Below are 15,545 nucleotides of genomic sequence, written 5' to 3'. Positions count from 1 at the left end.
CATTGGAAGTGGTCTCGCACAACTGATCCATGTTGGGGCCACCTGTCCACCAATCCTTAGGCTAGACCAGGGATGGGGAACTTTCGGCTCTCCAGCTGCTGTGAAACCTACAACTCCCAACGTGTTCCATTCACTTCCATGGGAGTTCCAAGAACAGCAGAGCAAGTATGCATACAGGGAGTTGTAGTTTTGCAACAGCTGGGGAGCCGTACGTTCCCTACCCCAGGGCTAGACCATCAATAAAAATTTGTGACCTACCCATTTAAGAGTCAACCTAGTCTCCATAGTGGTTACAAGAGATGGGTGAACTGATTCGTTCCAAGCTGGGTTTGACCCGATTATTATTACAAATTGTTTAGTTTTTATTGAAACTGAATAATTGAAGATTTGTCTCAGATGAACTAAAATGGCAGCCTCAGGGGTTTGTCATTGGATTACTATGTTCACATGGGCAGATAGAGCGTCCAACGCTCTCTCTTGGTCTCCTCTGGGATGTAATACGCCCGTGATTACCCGAAACAAATCAGGGACCTGAGCTACCCAAAACGAAACGAATCTTGGGAGGATCACCCATCTCTAGTGATGACCCATGACAGGTGGGTCGACTGATAGTCATTCCTTTCAAGTGGTGTCATCTGTGTTAAAGACTAGAGATGAGTGAACAATAAAATGTTCGATATTCGATATTCGTTTCGAGTAGCCCCTCAATATTCGACTACTCGAATCGAATATCGAACCCTATTATAGTCTATGGGGGGAAAATGCTCGTTTCAGGGGTAGGCAACGTTCGATCAAAGTCCACGAGTGAGGGTCGGGCTGGATTCTACCAGAAGTGTTCTCCTTGCAGCGTCCCCGCGGTGTCATGCGCAGTAGGCTCTGCCCAGGCCTGATGCCTGGCAGAGTGAATTCAGAGCCGGAAGACGCCGCGGGGAAGCTGCACGGAGAAGACTTCTAAAGGTAGGAGAAGAACCAGCGTTGATTGCCCGACTGTATAGCATTCGGCCAATCAATGCTGGTTCTGCATCAAACTTTTCCATTCGAATAGCGAGTGGTACTCGATCGAGTACGAGTATTTCGAATACCGTAGTATTCAATCGAATACCTACTCGATCAAGTACTACTCGCTCATCTCTATTAAAGACCCCTCATCATCTGCAGGAAGCAATAAGAGGTGGAGAGAAAGAAGCGAAGCGGTTTGGGAAAATGAAGAATTCCTAATTTCAGTACATTATACAAGATTTTTTTTATTATTTTTACATTTTGGGCCATTTACATTTTTCAACAAAATTCACGTTACCCCCTCTCCCGCTCAAGCTACCATTCACACAAAAAATTTCATAGGCCCGAAAAACCCATAAACCGTGATATTTACGTGTATGAAATCTCTTTGTTTTTTGATTTATATTTTATATACTTGTGTTTGCTACAATTTCCAATTCCTTTTCCAAGTTTTCTGGTCCTAGCCGCTCGAATAGTCATGGAACACACCCAAAAATGTAGACGTCTTCCATCGGTGATACTAGTGCCATAAATTTTATCCAAGTACCAGACATCCTTACAAATAGCCACAATCCTCTAAGCTCCAGAGCAAGCTGCTGTGTTAATGGGGCCTTCACAGGTGATTACAAGGCAGCTTTGTGTCTAGCCGGCCTTGTTTTTGCTATGGCAGACTGCTGGGTTACGGTCACTTATGGATTTTTTTCTCATTATGATATACGACTACGTTTCCTGAAAAGTTTAGCCATTTACTGCTGGTTGGAATTTTATTGTGAATGGTTTAGTTGTGAGTTGTAAACCTGTATAACATATTTTCCCTTTATTAAAAATGGATTTTTTAATTTTTTTTTTAGGTTTTTCTTTACTTACCTCCTTCCGCACAGTGCACCGCATTCCCTCAGGCCGTTGCTGGATGTTATAGTTAATGCAACAGGTAAGTGTCAGACAGTGGTGTACACTCTGCAAAATTGGTAACTTGGCCCCAATTTACCATGTGCCATTCGTAAACTTGGGGGTCGTCTCTTGTAAAGAATGGCTTGGGTGTAAGGGCAAACCATGCACGCTGTATAGCAATAATAAGATGTAGAAAAACAACTACCACCCTAAGTATACTAGTGGTGTAAAATCACAAATACTAACACTAAACAAAATGATTGTGACTTGTTAAAAAGATGATTTTTCCTTTATTTAGGGTACATGGCCCTCAAAATAAATAGTGATGCTACAATTGTAGCGCTTGGCTAAACTAGTAAAAATATATGGCTAAATATACTCTACTTGAGAGGGATGCATTTAGGTTCACTCCTCCAAGTTCCATCCAAATTGTATAGCCATTATTAAGAGAAAATATATACACAGATTGTGGACAACGAGGGTAATAGTGTTACCTCCCTCCCTCTATAGGTATCCCTCTATAGGTATCCCCAATATCTAAATGACAATCTGTGTGTCCAGCACTGCTTGAAGCGTCCGCAGTGTAAATACAACCTATCCGCATCAATACAGACCGAGGATCGTCTGGACACAGCTGTGCATATGGGAACTGATAGACGTATCATAAGGACGAGGACTAGTTAGCTACACTCCATCCCGTACGGTCATATCATAGCCCCCCTGCCAGTGTTCAATGTCCTGTCTTTACCATCCAGCTACTGGGTCCATATATAGTCTGATAGGGTCGGTCAAAGGTAAGTATATCCTCCTATCTGATATTGGGAGTCTCTGCATAAAGTCATCCACCTACGTAAAAGTATTCCTTCCTTTTTAACCCTACGCGTTTCGCCTCTCTATCATGGCTCATCAGGGGTATTGCTGGTGGGATATTTCAATTGCATGACCTAATTTCTCCCTAGTGATTAGGGCAAACAGGCGACCACCGTCTAGTGACGCCGCACTGATGCCCTGTTCGGTGTATGTTGACCGGGCGGTCAACATACACCGAACAGGGCATCAGTGCGGCGTCACTAGACGGTGGTCGCCTGTTTGCCCTAATCACTAGGGAGAAATTAGGTCATGCAATTGAAATATCCCACCAGCAATACCCCTGATGAGCCATGATAGAGAGGCGAAACGCGTAGGGTTAAAAAGGAAGGAATACTTTTACGTAGGTGGATGACTTTATGCAGAGACTCCCAATATCAGATAGGAGGATATACTTACCTTTGACCGACCCTATCAGACTATATATGGACCCAGTAGCTGGATGGTAAAGACAGGACATTGAACACTGGCAGGGGGGCTATGATATGACCGTACGGGATGGAGTGTAGCTAACTAGTCCTCGTCCTTATGATACGTCTATCAGTTCCCATATGCACAGCTGTGTCCAGACGATCCTCGGTCTGTATTGATGCGGATAGGTTGTATTTACACTGCGGACGCTTCAAGCAGTGCTGGACACACAGATTGTCATTTAGATATTGGGGATACCTATAGAGGGATACCTATAGAGGGAGGGAGGTAACACTATTACCCTCGTTGTCCACAATCTGTGTATATATTTTCTCTTAATAATGGCTATACAATTTGGATGGAACTTGGAGGAGTGAACCTAAATGCATCCCTCTCAAGTAGAGTATATTTAGCCATATATTTTTACTAGTTTAGCCAAGCCCTACAATTGTAGCATCACTATTTATTTTGAGGGCCATGTACCCTAAATAAAGGAAAAATCATCTTTTTAACAAGTCACAATCATTTTGTTTAGCAATAATAAGATGTAACAGATGGGCAATAGTTATAGATTCTGCACTACGGATTATGTTGCACAAGGATGAATACCCTACCATAGCTTTGTGGACTATTCATGGTGGCCCACTAGAATATCAAGGATCCTCCAGTGGGCCAAGGCTCTAAGAGTATTATGGCCTATTAACTAGGGTTGGTTGGGCCTAAGGAACTTCAGTCCCACCACTGAGTAGATGATTCAGTGAAGTAGCCATGATCCTCAGTGCTCTGACCCTTCCTACCTTTTTGCCACGTGGGGCCACAGCCTAAAGGGGTTTTCTGGGCAAAAAAAAAATTTGCAGAACTAGGTTGAGCCGATCTTGAGATTTCAGGATCGATTCTAAAATCTGATTTCCGATCATTTTCCAGCTGATCCTGATCGTGAAATTTGCTCGATCGCCGATCGGAATCCGATCTTTTCCAATCCCGATCACTCAACCCTAGTCAATGCTTCTCTATGGGAAAAGTCACCTTTAGGGTTGAGCCGATCTTGAGATAACCTCCGACCTCGATCCCGCTGGAAAAGATCAGGATCGGAATTCCGATCACGATCGTGAAATTTACTTGGTTGTCGATCAGAATCCGATCTTTTCCGATCCCAATCACTCAACCCTAAGCAGAACATAGCCACCATCCCACCAGTTGGTCTCCAGACCTCTCTACCTATGTCCTGTTCCAAAACCCAAGTGATGACCTCAATGGCCCTGTACGTAGCTACTGCAGCCAACCACTGCCCTTGGCAGTCCCATGACGCAGACAGGTACTTCATTGGTACAGAAATTCTGGGCATTCATTGGATGCAACAGTCATGTTGGGGACCACAGATATCATTGATGAAGTGCTGGAACCGGAGACAGATGAAGAGGACCAGGACCATTTTTTTTGGCAAATATGTTTCAGCATTTTTACTTAGATAACCTCATATGATCTTGAAATGCTGAACCAATGAGGTGCCTACCCAGTATTAATATGTCCACCCCCAAAATTTCAATTTTTTTTTTAAATATCCAGACAACCCCAATATTAAAGACTCAGAAACAAAAGGTTCATGTAAAATTGACTCTTTTTATTATTATTTAGGAGAACTGCGCTGGGGCATCGATGAAACTGCTGCACAGTTTGACAAGGTCCTTTACTTATACAAGAGCGGCTTATACCTGTCAAATGTTACACATGTACCTAAAGCGGGTAAGTATTTACTCATCTCATTGTCTACTGAGTGACGGCTGTCATCGCCGTGTAATCATGTCTGCCATGGCTAAAATAATACCGGCATTCCTCTGTAGAGAGCTCTGATAGTACAGGCTGGTGCTATATGTGTGTTCAGTCTATTAGGACTGCGGTAGGGGAATTTAAGTTATAAATGACATCTTAAAAAATAGGGAATGTAAAAAAAGTAAGGCGCAGTATACTGTAATGTAATAAATATAGGGACTATCAGATAATATAAAGTATACTGTAGTGTAATAAATATAGGGACTATCTAATAATATAAAGTATACTGTAGTGTAATAAATATAGGGACTATCAAATAATATAACGTATACTGTAATATAATAAATATAGGGACCATCAAATAATACAAGCATACTGTAGTGAAATAAATATAGGGACTATCAAATACTATAAAGTATACTGTCATGTAATAAATATAGGGACTATCAAATAATATAAAGTATATTGTAATATAATAAATATAGGGACTATCAAATAATATAAAATATACTGCAATATAATAAATATAGTGACTATCAAATAATATAAGCATACTGTCATGTAATAAATATAGGGACTATCAAATAATATAAAGTATACTGTAATATAATAAATATAGGGACTATCAGACAATATTAAGTGTACTGTACTGTAATAAATATAGGGACTATCAGATAATATAAAGTACATTCTAAACTAATAAAAAATAAGGACAAAAAATATCAAGTACACTATAATATAATAAAAAATAGGGACAGAAAAAATTATAAAGTATACTCTAATTTAATTTGAAAAAATCTGGGAAGAAATAAAGTATTCTGTAGTGTAATAAAAAAATAAGGACTGAAAAAAATATAAAGTATACTATAATATAATAAAAAATAGGGACAGAAAAAAAAAAGATAAAATATACTGTAATTTAATTTAAGAAAAACTGTGAAAATATAAAGCATACTGCAATGTAATAAAAAAAATTACAAAAAAACGTAACATATAATGTAATGTAATATAGGACAGAGAAAAAAAATGTAAAGTATACTGTACTGCAATAAAAAAAAAATGAGGACGTTGAAAAATAAGTGTACTGCCATGTAATAAAAATGAACTGTGGAAAAAATATAAAGTATGCTGTAATGTAATAAAAATAAACTGTGAAAAATTCTAAGCTATACTGTAATTTAATAAAAATAAGGACTGTAAAAAAATACAATAAATATACTGTAATGTAATAAAAATGAAATGAAAAAATATAAAGTATACTGTAACGTAATAATAAAGAAACAGGGATTGTGAAGAAATATAAAGTATACCGTAATACAATAAAAAATATGGAAAAAATACAAAATACACTGTAATGCAGTAATAAAAAATAGGGACAGTGCAAAAATAATGTATATATAATTAATAAATAAAATGATAGCAAAAATTAAAATCTAAAAAAAAAATTCAAATGATACATACATTTTGTAGCAGCTGCACCTAATATTGCCCGTGTGGAATTTTCTTAGATTTAGGCTTAAATTAGCATTATATTCTGAAATTCTAAATGTCCTGGAAGTGATGATCCGGCCTCCATAGATATAGCTCTGATCTCATCATCATCCAGTCTGTCTGGGGTGACATGAAGAGACAGACGGATTGGAGCAAGCAACATCCACAGAAGGTCTGTGCTTAGTTCTCCAAGATGGCGGCGGGAACAACCTGCCTGCCCAGTTCTGCCAAAAACTGTCTGCAAGTACCGAGAAGAACTGATGGAAGGCAAAGGGCAAAGGTCACACCGAATATTGATGCGCTTTACATTTCTCTTTCATTGTTTGCGTTATTTATTTACATGTGTGCCTAAAACGTTTGCACCGATGAGTGCCGGGGACCCTGATAAAGATTCCACATTGGGGCCCGGTAATACAAGGTAATAATTGTAAACCAAGGAAATGAAACTTCTTGTAGTAAGAGCACACATGTCTTTTAATGGGCGCCTTCTCCCCCCGCGAGCCTTCCCAATCCGGCATATACCAAAGGAGGAAAGAAAAAAAAAAACAGGCAGTGGTGTAACATATGGAGCGGTCGCCCTTCACGCGTCACCCCACTGTTTTCGATAGGAAAAAAGCGATTTCTTTGAACAACACCAAGTGTGAAAAATGATATTAACAATTACTCCGAAAATCCAGTGAAACAGCATGCGAAGCCCAGCGTTCACATAAAAGCAGCTTTAACAAGGTGAACCCTGATCGGGTTACAAAAAAATGGAGGTCTTAAGCTTTAAAAATGTTTGAGTTGTAAAACATTTATAGGCTTTAAATTGTAATGTACTCGGAGCCTTGTTACAGCGGCGGCGGTGCGGGCGCACTGTACTCAGCGGCCGCTCCTCCAAGTAACCAGCGCCCAGGACTTGGAAGACTATTGTTAGTTTTTCCTTTGTAATAAGACATTGACCTGCCAAGCACAATAGCGCAGCTTTTACATCCCCGGTCCAGGATTTTTTTGCTATTTTTATTCCCCGCGCCTAATGGCGTTTAGTTTTATAGATGGAATTTTAATACCTGTAAAATAATGTGCGCGAGGGAGACCAGTGACAAGGGCTTAGGCGATATTCACACAAACGCTTGTTTTTAGGGAATTTATTAAGACTGGTGATTCTTATGCTGGTCTTAATGGATTCCCAGACAGGCGGACATGAGTTACTAAGAGGCGGGGGCGTAACTATTGGGGTAGTGTTGCGTTTTTTGGTTTTATTATAGGCCCTATTTACTTACCTCTCCCGGCTCCAGGCAGGCTTCAGGCCTACTTGTGTGATGTGTCTGACGTCACATGCCTGGGGCCAGTGTCCTTATGCGTCGCAATGCAGGCCCGGCCCAAGTGACGTCCCGTATGTCATTGAAAATGGCCGACATCAGTAGGGACTGCACCGTAGCCAGGAGAGGTAAGTAACAGTGTTTTCTATGTTTGTATCCTCCCCTGGGTCTCCGATTATTATACTCAGGGGTTGGGTCTGAAAAGCCCCCCCCCCCCCCCAAGTATAATAATGGTTCACGGGTGTCCACAATGGGGCATAATACTGTGTGCAGGGGCCACTATGGGGCATAATACTGTGTGCAGGGGCCACTATGGGACATAATACTGTGTGCAGGGGCTACTACGGGGCATAATACTGTGTGCAGGGGCCACTATGGGGGATAATACTGTGTGCAGGGGCCACTATGGGGCATAATACTGTGTACAGGGGCCACTATGGGGCATAATACTGTGTGCAGGGGCCACTATGGGACATAATACTGTGTGCAGGGGCCACTACGGGGCATAATACTGTGTGTAGGGGCCACTATGGGGCATAATACTGTGTGCAGGGGCCACTATGGGGCATAATACTGTGTGCAGGGGCCACTATGGGACATAATACTGTGTGCAGGGGCCACTATGGGGGATATAATACTGTGTGCAGGGGCCACTATGGGGGATAATACTGTGTGCAGGAGCCACTATGGGGCATAATACTGTGTGCAGGGGCCACTATGGGGGATAATATTGTGTTCAGGGGCCACTATGGGGCATAATACTGTGTGCAGGGGCCACTATGGGACATAATACTGTGTGCATGGGCCACTATGGGGCATAATACTGTGTGCAGGGGCCACTATGGGACATCATACTGTGTGCAGGGGCCACTATGGGGGATAATACTGTATGGAGGGGCCACTATAAGACATAATACTGTGTGCAGGGGCCACTATGGGACATAATACTGTGTGCAGGGGCCACTATGGGACATAATACTGTGTGCAGGGGCCACTATGGGGGATAATACTGTGTGCAGGGTCCACTATGGGGGATAATACTGTGTGCAGGGGCCACTATGGGGCATAATACTGTGTGCAGGGGCCACTATGGGGCATAATACTGTGTGCAGGGGCCACTATGGGACATAATACTGTGTGCAGGGGCCACTATGGGGGATAATACTGTGTGCAGGGGCCACTATGGGGGATAATACTGTGTGCAGGGGCCACTATGGGGCATAATACTGTGTGCAGGGGCCACTATGGGGCATAATACTGTGTTCAGGGGTCACTATGGGGCATAATCCTAGTGCATGCAGGAATGTGGGGGCGGGAGGTCAGTCGGTCGGAGTCTTCTGCTTCGGTCGGGGGGGGGGTTTGTCAAAAGTTACTGTAATACTGTGTGCAGGGGCCACTATGGGACATAATACTGTGTGCAGGGGCCACTATGGGGGATAATACTGTGTGCAGGGGCCACTATGGGGCATAATACTGTGTGCAGGGGCCACTATGGGACATAATACTGTGTGCAGGGGCCACTATGGGACATAATACTGTGTGCAGGGGCCACTATGGGGGATAATACTGTGTGCAGGGGCCACTATGGGGGATAATACTGTGTGCAGGGGCCACTATGGGGGATAATTGTTATGTCAGTCCAGGTAGCTGCAACGGGGCTAAGGGATAGCAGTAGGGAATCTCGCCCTGCACTACTCCCACTAGCTATCCCGGTCCCTGCCTCTCGGGTGTGGGTCGGCTGTTCTCAGGCTAAACCTGACCCCGACAGCTCCTCTCTCACTGATTCCGTAGGCCTAGAGGGAAGTGGGAGAAGGAATGCCCTATAAGATCTCTAGGGACTGGAGACTAAAGGGGGTCACCCCTAACGAACAAGTGAAGCTGCTACTGACAGGGACTGACAAGGGTGTGCACTGACTAACAACACAAGCAGCACACAGGAAACATGTGGGAAAGGATTCCCCCAAACCAATATGGGAAGGAACCTTACACTAGGAAACAAACACAGGGAAACTGAGTAGAAATCAAAGGATAAGGCAATTCACTCACACAGTCAATTATACACAGAGGGAGGATTGGTGAACACAGAAGGGAAAACACACAAACCAACTCGTTCACCCAAACCTCCCAAAAAACCAACCACGGAACTTCCTCTATCCCAGAACACCACCTACTCCTCCTGCTAAGGCCTAGCTCAGTAAAAGCGACACTCAGCACAGAACCATGGGAGGCATGGGTTTAAATACAGAGTAGAGACCACTCCTCCCAGGTGCAAATGGGAGGACAGACTAATCAACCAGGAGATAAAGCTGCCTACCATCAGTGCGCACGTGCAAGTCAGAAGGTGTGCACCAATACTCACGACAGGACAACCCCGCAGCGCCAGGATGCCACCCCAGACACTGCGCAGCCAAAAACTCCCCAGGTAAGAAAAATAGAAAGTAAAGAACCTAAATACTCCTAACAAATAATACTGTGTGCAGGAGCCACTATGGGACATAATACTGTGTGCAGGGGCCACTATGGGGGATAATACTGTGTGCAGGGGCCACTATGGGGGATAATACTGTGTGCAGGGGCCACTATGGGGCATAATACTGTGTGCAGGGGCCACTATGGGGTATAATACTGTGTGCAGGGGCCACTATGGGGTATAATACTGTGTTCAGGGGTCACTATGGGGCATAATCCTAGTGCATGCAGGAATGTGGGGGCGGGAGGTCAGTCGGTCGGAGTCTTCTGCTTCGGTCGGGGGGGGGGGTTTGTCAAAAGTTTGCCACGAGGCCCTGCCATTCTTAATTATGCCACTGCTAAGAGGCTCTGGTCTGTTTTAGCACTAATAGGTGGCCTGGTCCCACATCTACGGTAGCCAGGGGCTGGTATAGATTTGGGATATAATACCAGTTTTCTGGGTGCGTTATAGTAGATCTGGTGCGCTAGAGAACCCCTGGCCCATCTAGATTTTCACCCTGCTCTACCAACTGTCTGAGATAGTGATGAGCCGGGTGCCCTATATGTGATCTATGGGGGTCACGCACCCAGAACCCTTCTGATCAGCTGTTTTAAGTGACATGACACTACAGTCTCTTCTTGGGGCTGGTATGGCAGTAGCTCAGTCCTATTCAAGTGAATGGGGCTGAGCTGCCATGCCAAGCACAACCTCTATGATACATATCGCACTGGTATTCAATGCAGCAAATGCACTGGCCTGATCGGTGGGGATCCCTGGTGTCAGACCCCCCCTAATCACATATTGATGACCAAATTCTTTCTTCTACAATCTGTACCAGACCTATTCATAGATTGTATCTTCAGCTCAGCATTACAGTGAATGAGGATAACCTGCAATACCAAACACAACCTGTGGAAAATGGTGGCAGTGTTTTTAGTAGAAAGCAGCCTTGTAATCCTGGACACTTCCTTTTACATAACCTGCATCCTTAGTAATAAAAAGCTGACTCTGCTGAAGCTGATCCAGTCTACACAGATAAGCTGAAAGTGAATTTCAGAAAACAGTGTCAGCTCACTGCGTGTACTATATCCAAAACCTTAAAGAAGTTGTGAGATTAGAATGACTTATTTTCAGAAATAGTGCCACCCTTGTGTTTAGGTGACATGCGGTACTGCGGCTTGTCAATGGGTCTGAAAATGGAGCCTATGGGCTGCAGTGGTGCTAGTAGAGAATATGGCAAGGACATTGACATTATACTTTTACAACATCGGATGTGCGATAACTATATGTTATGACAAGAGAAGTTCACGGCCGTGAAAGGCGAGTACAGTGTGAACTTTCACTTCGTGGCATGCAATACGGCTTTGGAGGTCGGTGACCTGGAGGGCGGGAGGAGAGCGTTAGGCGTCCTTCCAGTTGGTAGCTAAAGTTGGTAGTAAAATCCAGGCAGGTTTGCTGGGGCTGAAATAACTGGTCATTAAGGATGATTAAAATCAGATTGAAGGTAATTCCAGCCATTTACAAGAAGGAAAATCTGATCACAAGACATTTTTGGTCGAGAGACAAATCCGTATTAACGGAAATTCTATATTTAAACCTAAGAAAACAAAGGTTGGGTAAAGTGCGGGGCTGTGGGAGACTTTATGAGACGCCCATAAAAAGACTTAAAGGGTTAATGTTGTACACTAACCCGAAAACTGAGCCCGGAAAGTGACGACTAGACATATTATTCTATTACGGGTTTTTTAAAACCTAATTTTCCAAAATATTACAATAGGTAACAATTCAGAAGGATATTTTTGGGTCCATTTAAAGGGCAGAAGAGTTCAAGACATAACAAAGGTCTATGAAGTGTTTTGTGGTGGGTTTGGTTTATCAGAACCATGGGGGCTCCAGAATTTAGGAGCAAAAAAATGGAGCCCACCAGTTGGGGGTTATGGATGGCGAGGGTTGTTGTAACTTCACACATAGGATAAAAATCAGCCAATTTTGGCCATTGTTCCACAACTTTACAGTAACAATCATGATGGTCCATGTCAGATTCAGGCGGCGGTCACACTGGCGTTGGGCGACCGCTTGGGGACTCCGTCCCCCATTCCAGTTAAAATATGTGGATAGAAATGTCCTGCAAGCAGAACTTTTCTCTCTGCCGATTTCTAGTGGAAACCAGGTGGATACCCGGTAGACCCCATTATAGTCTATGGGGTCTTCCGGGATTCCACAGGTGTCCGCTTTATAAGTGGAGAGGGTTTCCATTTTTTGGGTTCCCAAGTCGACCCGAAGAATGAAATCTCTAACGCTAGTGCGAACCTAGTGTCATTCTGATGAAAATGTCAGATTGGAAAACTTTGGTTGTGGCCAAGATCAGCCTATACATCGAAGTTATTCGTAGGTTGTAATTATGGACACACATAGGTCGTAGGAGCTGTATACATTAGGACTGTGGAGTAGGTAGGCCAAACCATTCACTCTGATCCTTCTATTTTTCTACAGCCCAACTCAGATTCCAACCCCAACTCCTGCTCCAACTCTAACTCCTTTATTATGCCACAGCCTGACTCCAATTCTAACCCCAACTCCAGCTCCAACTCCTCTATTATTCCACAGCCTGATACCAACCCCAACTCCTGCTCTGAATCCTCTATTATTCCACAACCTGACTCCAATTCTAACCCCAACTCCTGCTCCAACTCTTCTATTATTCCACAACCTGACTCCAATTCTATCCCCAACTCTTGCTCCGAATCCTCTTATTATTCCACAACCTGACTCTAATTCCACCACAACTCCTGCCCAGACTCCTTTATTATTCCACAGCCTGACTCCAATTCCAACCCCAACTCCTGCCCCGACTCCTTTATTATTCCACAGCCTGACTCCAATTCTAACCCCAACTCCTGCTCTGACTCCTTTATTATTCCACAACCTGACTCCAATTCTAACCCCAACTCCTGCTCCAACTCCTCTATTATTCCACAGCCTGATACCAACCCCAACTCCTGCTCCGAATTCTCTATTATTCCACAACCTGACTCCAATTCTAACCCCAACTCCTGCTCCAACTCCTCTATTATTCCACAGCCTGATACCAACCCCAACTCCTGCTCTGACTCCTCTATTATTCCACAGCCTGACTCCAATTCTTACCCCAACTCCTGCTCTGACTCCTCTATTATTCCACAGCCTGACTCCAATTCCAACCCCAACTCCTGCCTGACTCCTCTGTTATTCCACAGCCTGACTCCACTTCCAACCCCAACCCCTGTGCCGACTCTGACTTCTCTATTTTCCCACAGCCCGACTCTGATTCACAACCCAACTCCTGCTCCATAAATGGATGATAACTTTTGCAGAATCCAACTCCACCCAAAATGAGTAGACATAGAAAGATATTTTGGAAGGAAACCTGTCACTCGATTTACGGCCACTTAACCACCACCATGTTGTTAAACTCATTCTCTGTGTACAGAAGAGTCATGTGGGCGGTCCTGTACACCTGAGGAGGCATGAAGTTCTAGCTTAATTGACAACCCACAGACCAGGAAATCGAGGCATCTGCGTATGCGCAATGAAACTTCATGTGCCAGATGGGCAGAGGTGCCTAGTACATTATTCCCCAGGAGTATACCCACATGGTTGTAACTTTGTGGCCAAAAACCTAGTGACCGGTTCCCTATAGAATTAAAACTTTATCCAAAGTTTATTTTTTTGTATTTTAGATAAATTGGAACAATATCACAAATTATGTTACAAAAGTGGACTTACCCTTTAAAGGGATTCTACCATTAAAACCCTTTTTTCTGTGGATAAGACGTCGGAGTAGCCTTTAGAAAGGCTATTCGTCTCTTACCTTTAGATGTGATCTCCGCCGTGCCGTTCCTTAGAAATACCGGTTTTTACTGGTATGCAAATTAGTTCTCTCACAGCGATGGGGGCGGGCCCCAGCACTGAAAATGCGATGGGGGCGTCCCCACTGCTGCTCGAGAACACGCTCCAGCGACGCCTCCATCTTCTGCTGGATCCTCCCCTTCTTTCCTTGTCTTTCTTTGGCGGCGTCACCTCCGACGCCTGCGCCGTTGGCTCTGCCAGTGAGACACTAGTAGAGCCGACTGCGCATGCACGCAATTGCGGCCTCAGAACTATGGCCGCCGGCCGGCATGCGCTGTCGGCTCTACTAGTGTCTCACTGGCAGAGCCAACTGTGCAGGTGTCAGAGGTGAAAGATGAGGAAAGAAGGGGAGGATCCAGCAGAAGATAGAGGCGTCGCAGGATCCTGTTCTCGAGCAGCAGTGGGGACGCCCTCATCCCATTTTCAGCGCTGGGGCCCGCCCCCATTGCTGCAAGAGAACTAATTTGCATACCGGTAAAAACCGTTATTTCTAAGGAACGGCGCGGCGGAGATCACATCTAAAGGTAAGAGACGAATAGACTTTCTAAAGACTATTCCGACATCTTATCCACAGAAAAAAGGTTTTCAATGGTAGAATCCCTTTAAGTTTGTCATACCTGAGGAATGGGCCTAGTGCCTCGAAAGCTTGCAACTATCGAAGACGCTCAAGTTTTTTTTTATATTTCATATACTACTCTTCAGTCAAACTTCTCCATCTCCAATTTCCATGTCCAAATTTTGGATCCTCTCCATCTTGTTTTTCTTTGCCAGTGGAGTGTTCACCGTTTCACGTATGCCACCCTTAAATTTATGACTCCATTTCTTGTATTAGGCAAGTATTTATTTGTTTTAAACATCATTAGTCTGGAAATTGACCAGAACTTTGACCTTTTGATGATGTGATTTACTGCTGAGAGGCTTCAAATTCCATTGACTTCATTTAAGTAAGCTTCCTTTTGGAGGGAGACAAAGCCTTCATCATTAGCGCTAAGACAGTGCCGGGCTTAGTTTACAAAAACACTGAAGGGAATTTCTTCGGCTGAAACTTTTGTGCCTTGGAAAGAAGAAAATTTTTTGACTATTTTTGTAAAATTGAGCTTATGATATTTTAATATCAGTTTCTCAAAAAGGAATGTAAATTGTCCAAACACTTGGGCCCGTAGAATACGTTTCTTTCGGTCCTTTGAATTTTTCCAGTTCACATTAGGAATGTTTTAACAAGGCAAAATGTCAAGCGAGCCAGATGTCAAGTCATACATGGAGAGCTGCAATGTATTAAGAAGGCCGAAGGAATTTACCGAGAAACTATTTCAATTTGGGAATATTGAAAAAGTGGCAGATCTTATAGTATTATGTTAACATACACATCTCTCCTCTATCACCAGCTAAAGGCCGCCACACACAATAGACTAAGCTCGGCTGAATCCGGTGATTTTGGCAAGACTGGCCGACCATCTAACATCAATAAATGGCTTGGA

General features: G+C 43.6%; 1 protein-coding gene across 1 annotated transcript in view; it reads left to right on the top strand.

Moving 5' to 3' along the window:
- PKDCC (protein kinase domain containing, cytoplasmic) overlaps window positions 1-15,545 on the top strand; it is a 59,071-nt gene that overhangs the window by 31,985 nt on the left and 11,541 nt on the right. The window contains exons 4-5 of the mRNA XM_075267064.1: window positions 1,851-1,930; window positions 4,804-4,911. Coding sequence (XP_075123165.1) covers window positions 1,851-1,930; window positions 4,804-4,911 — 188 coding nt within the window. The remainder of the gene's footprint in view (window positions 1-1,850; window positions 1,931-4,803; window positions 4,912-15,545) is intronic.

Source organism: Leptodactylus fuscus, chromosome 3 (genome assembly GCF_031893055.1).
Source record: "Leptodactylus fuscus isolate aLepFus1 chromosome 3, aLepFus1.hap2, whole genome shotgun sequence".
Taxonomy (NCBI): Eukaryota; Metazoa; Chordata; class Amphibia; order Anura; family Leptodactylidae; genus Leptodactylus; species Leptodactylus fuscus.
This window is presented reverse-complemented; position numbering and strand designations above follow the sequence as displayed.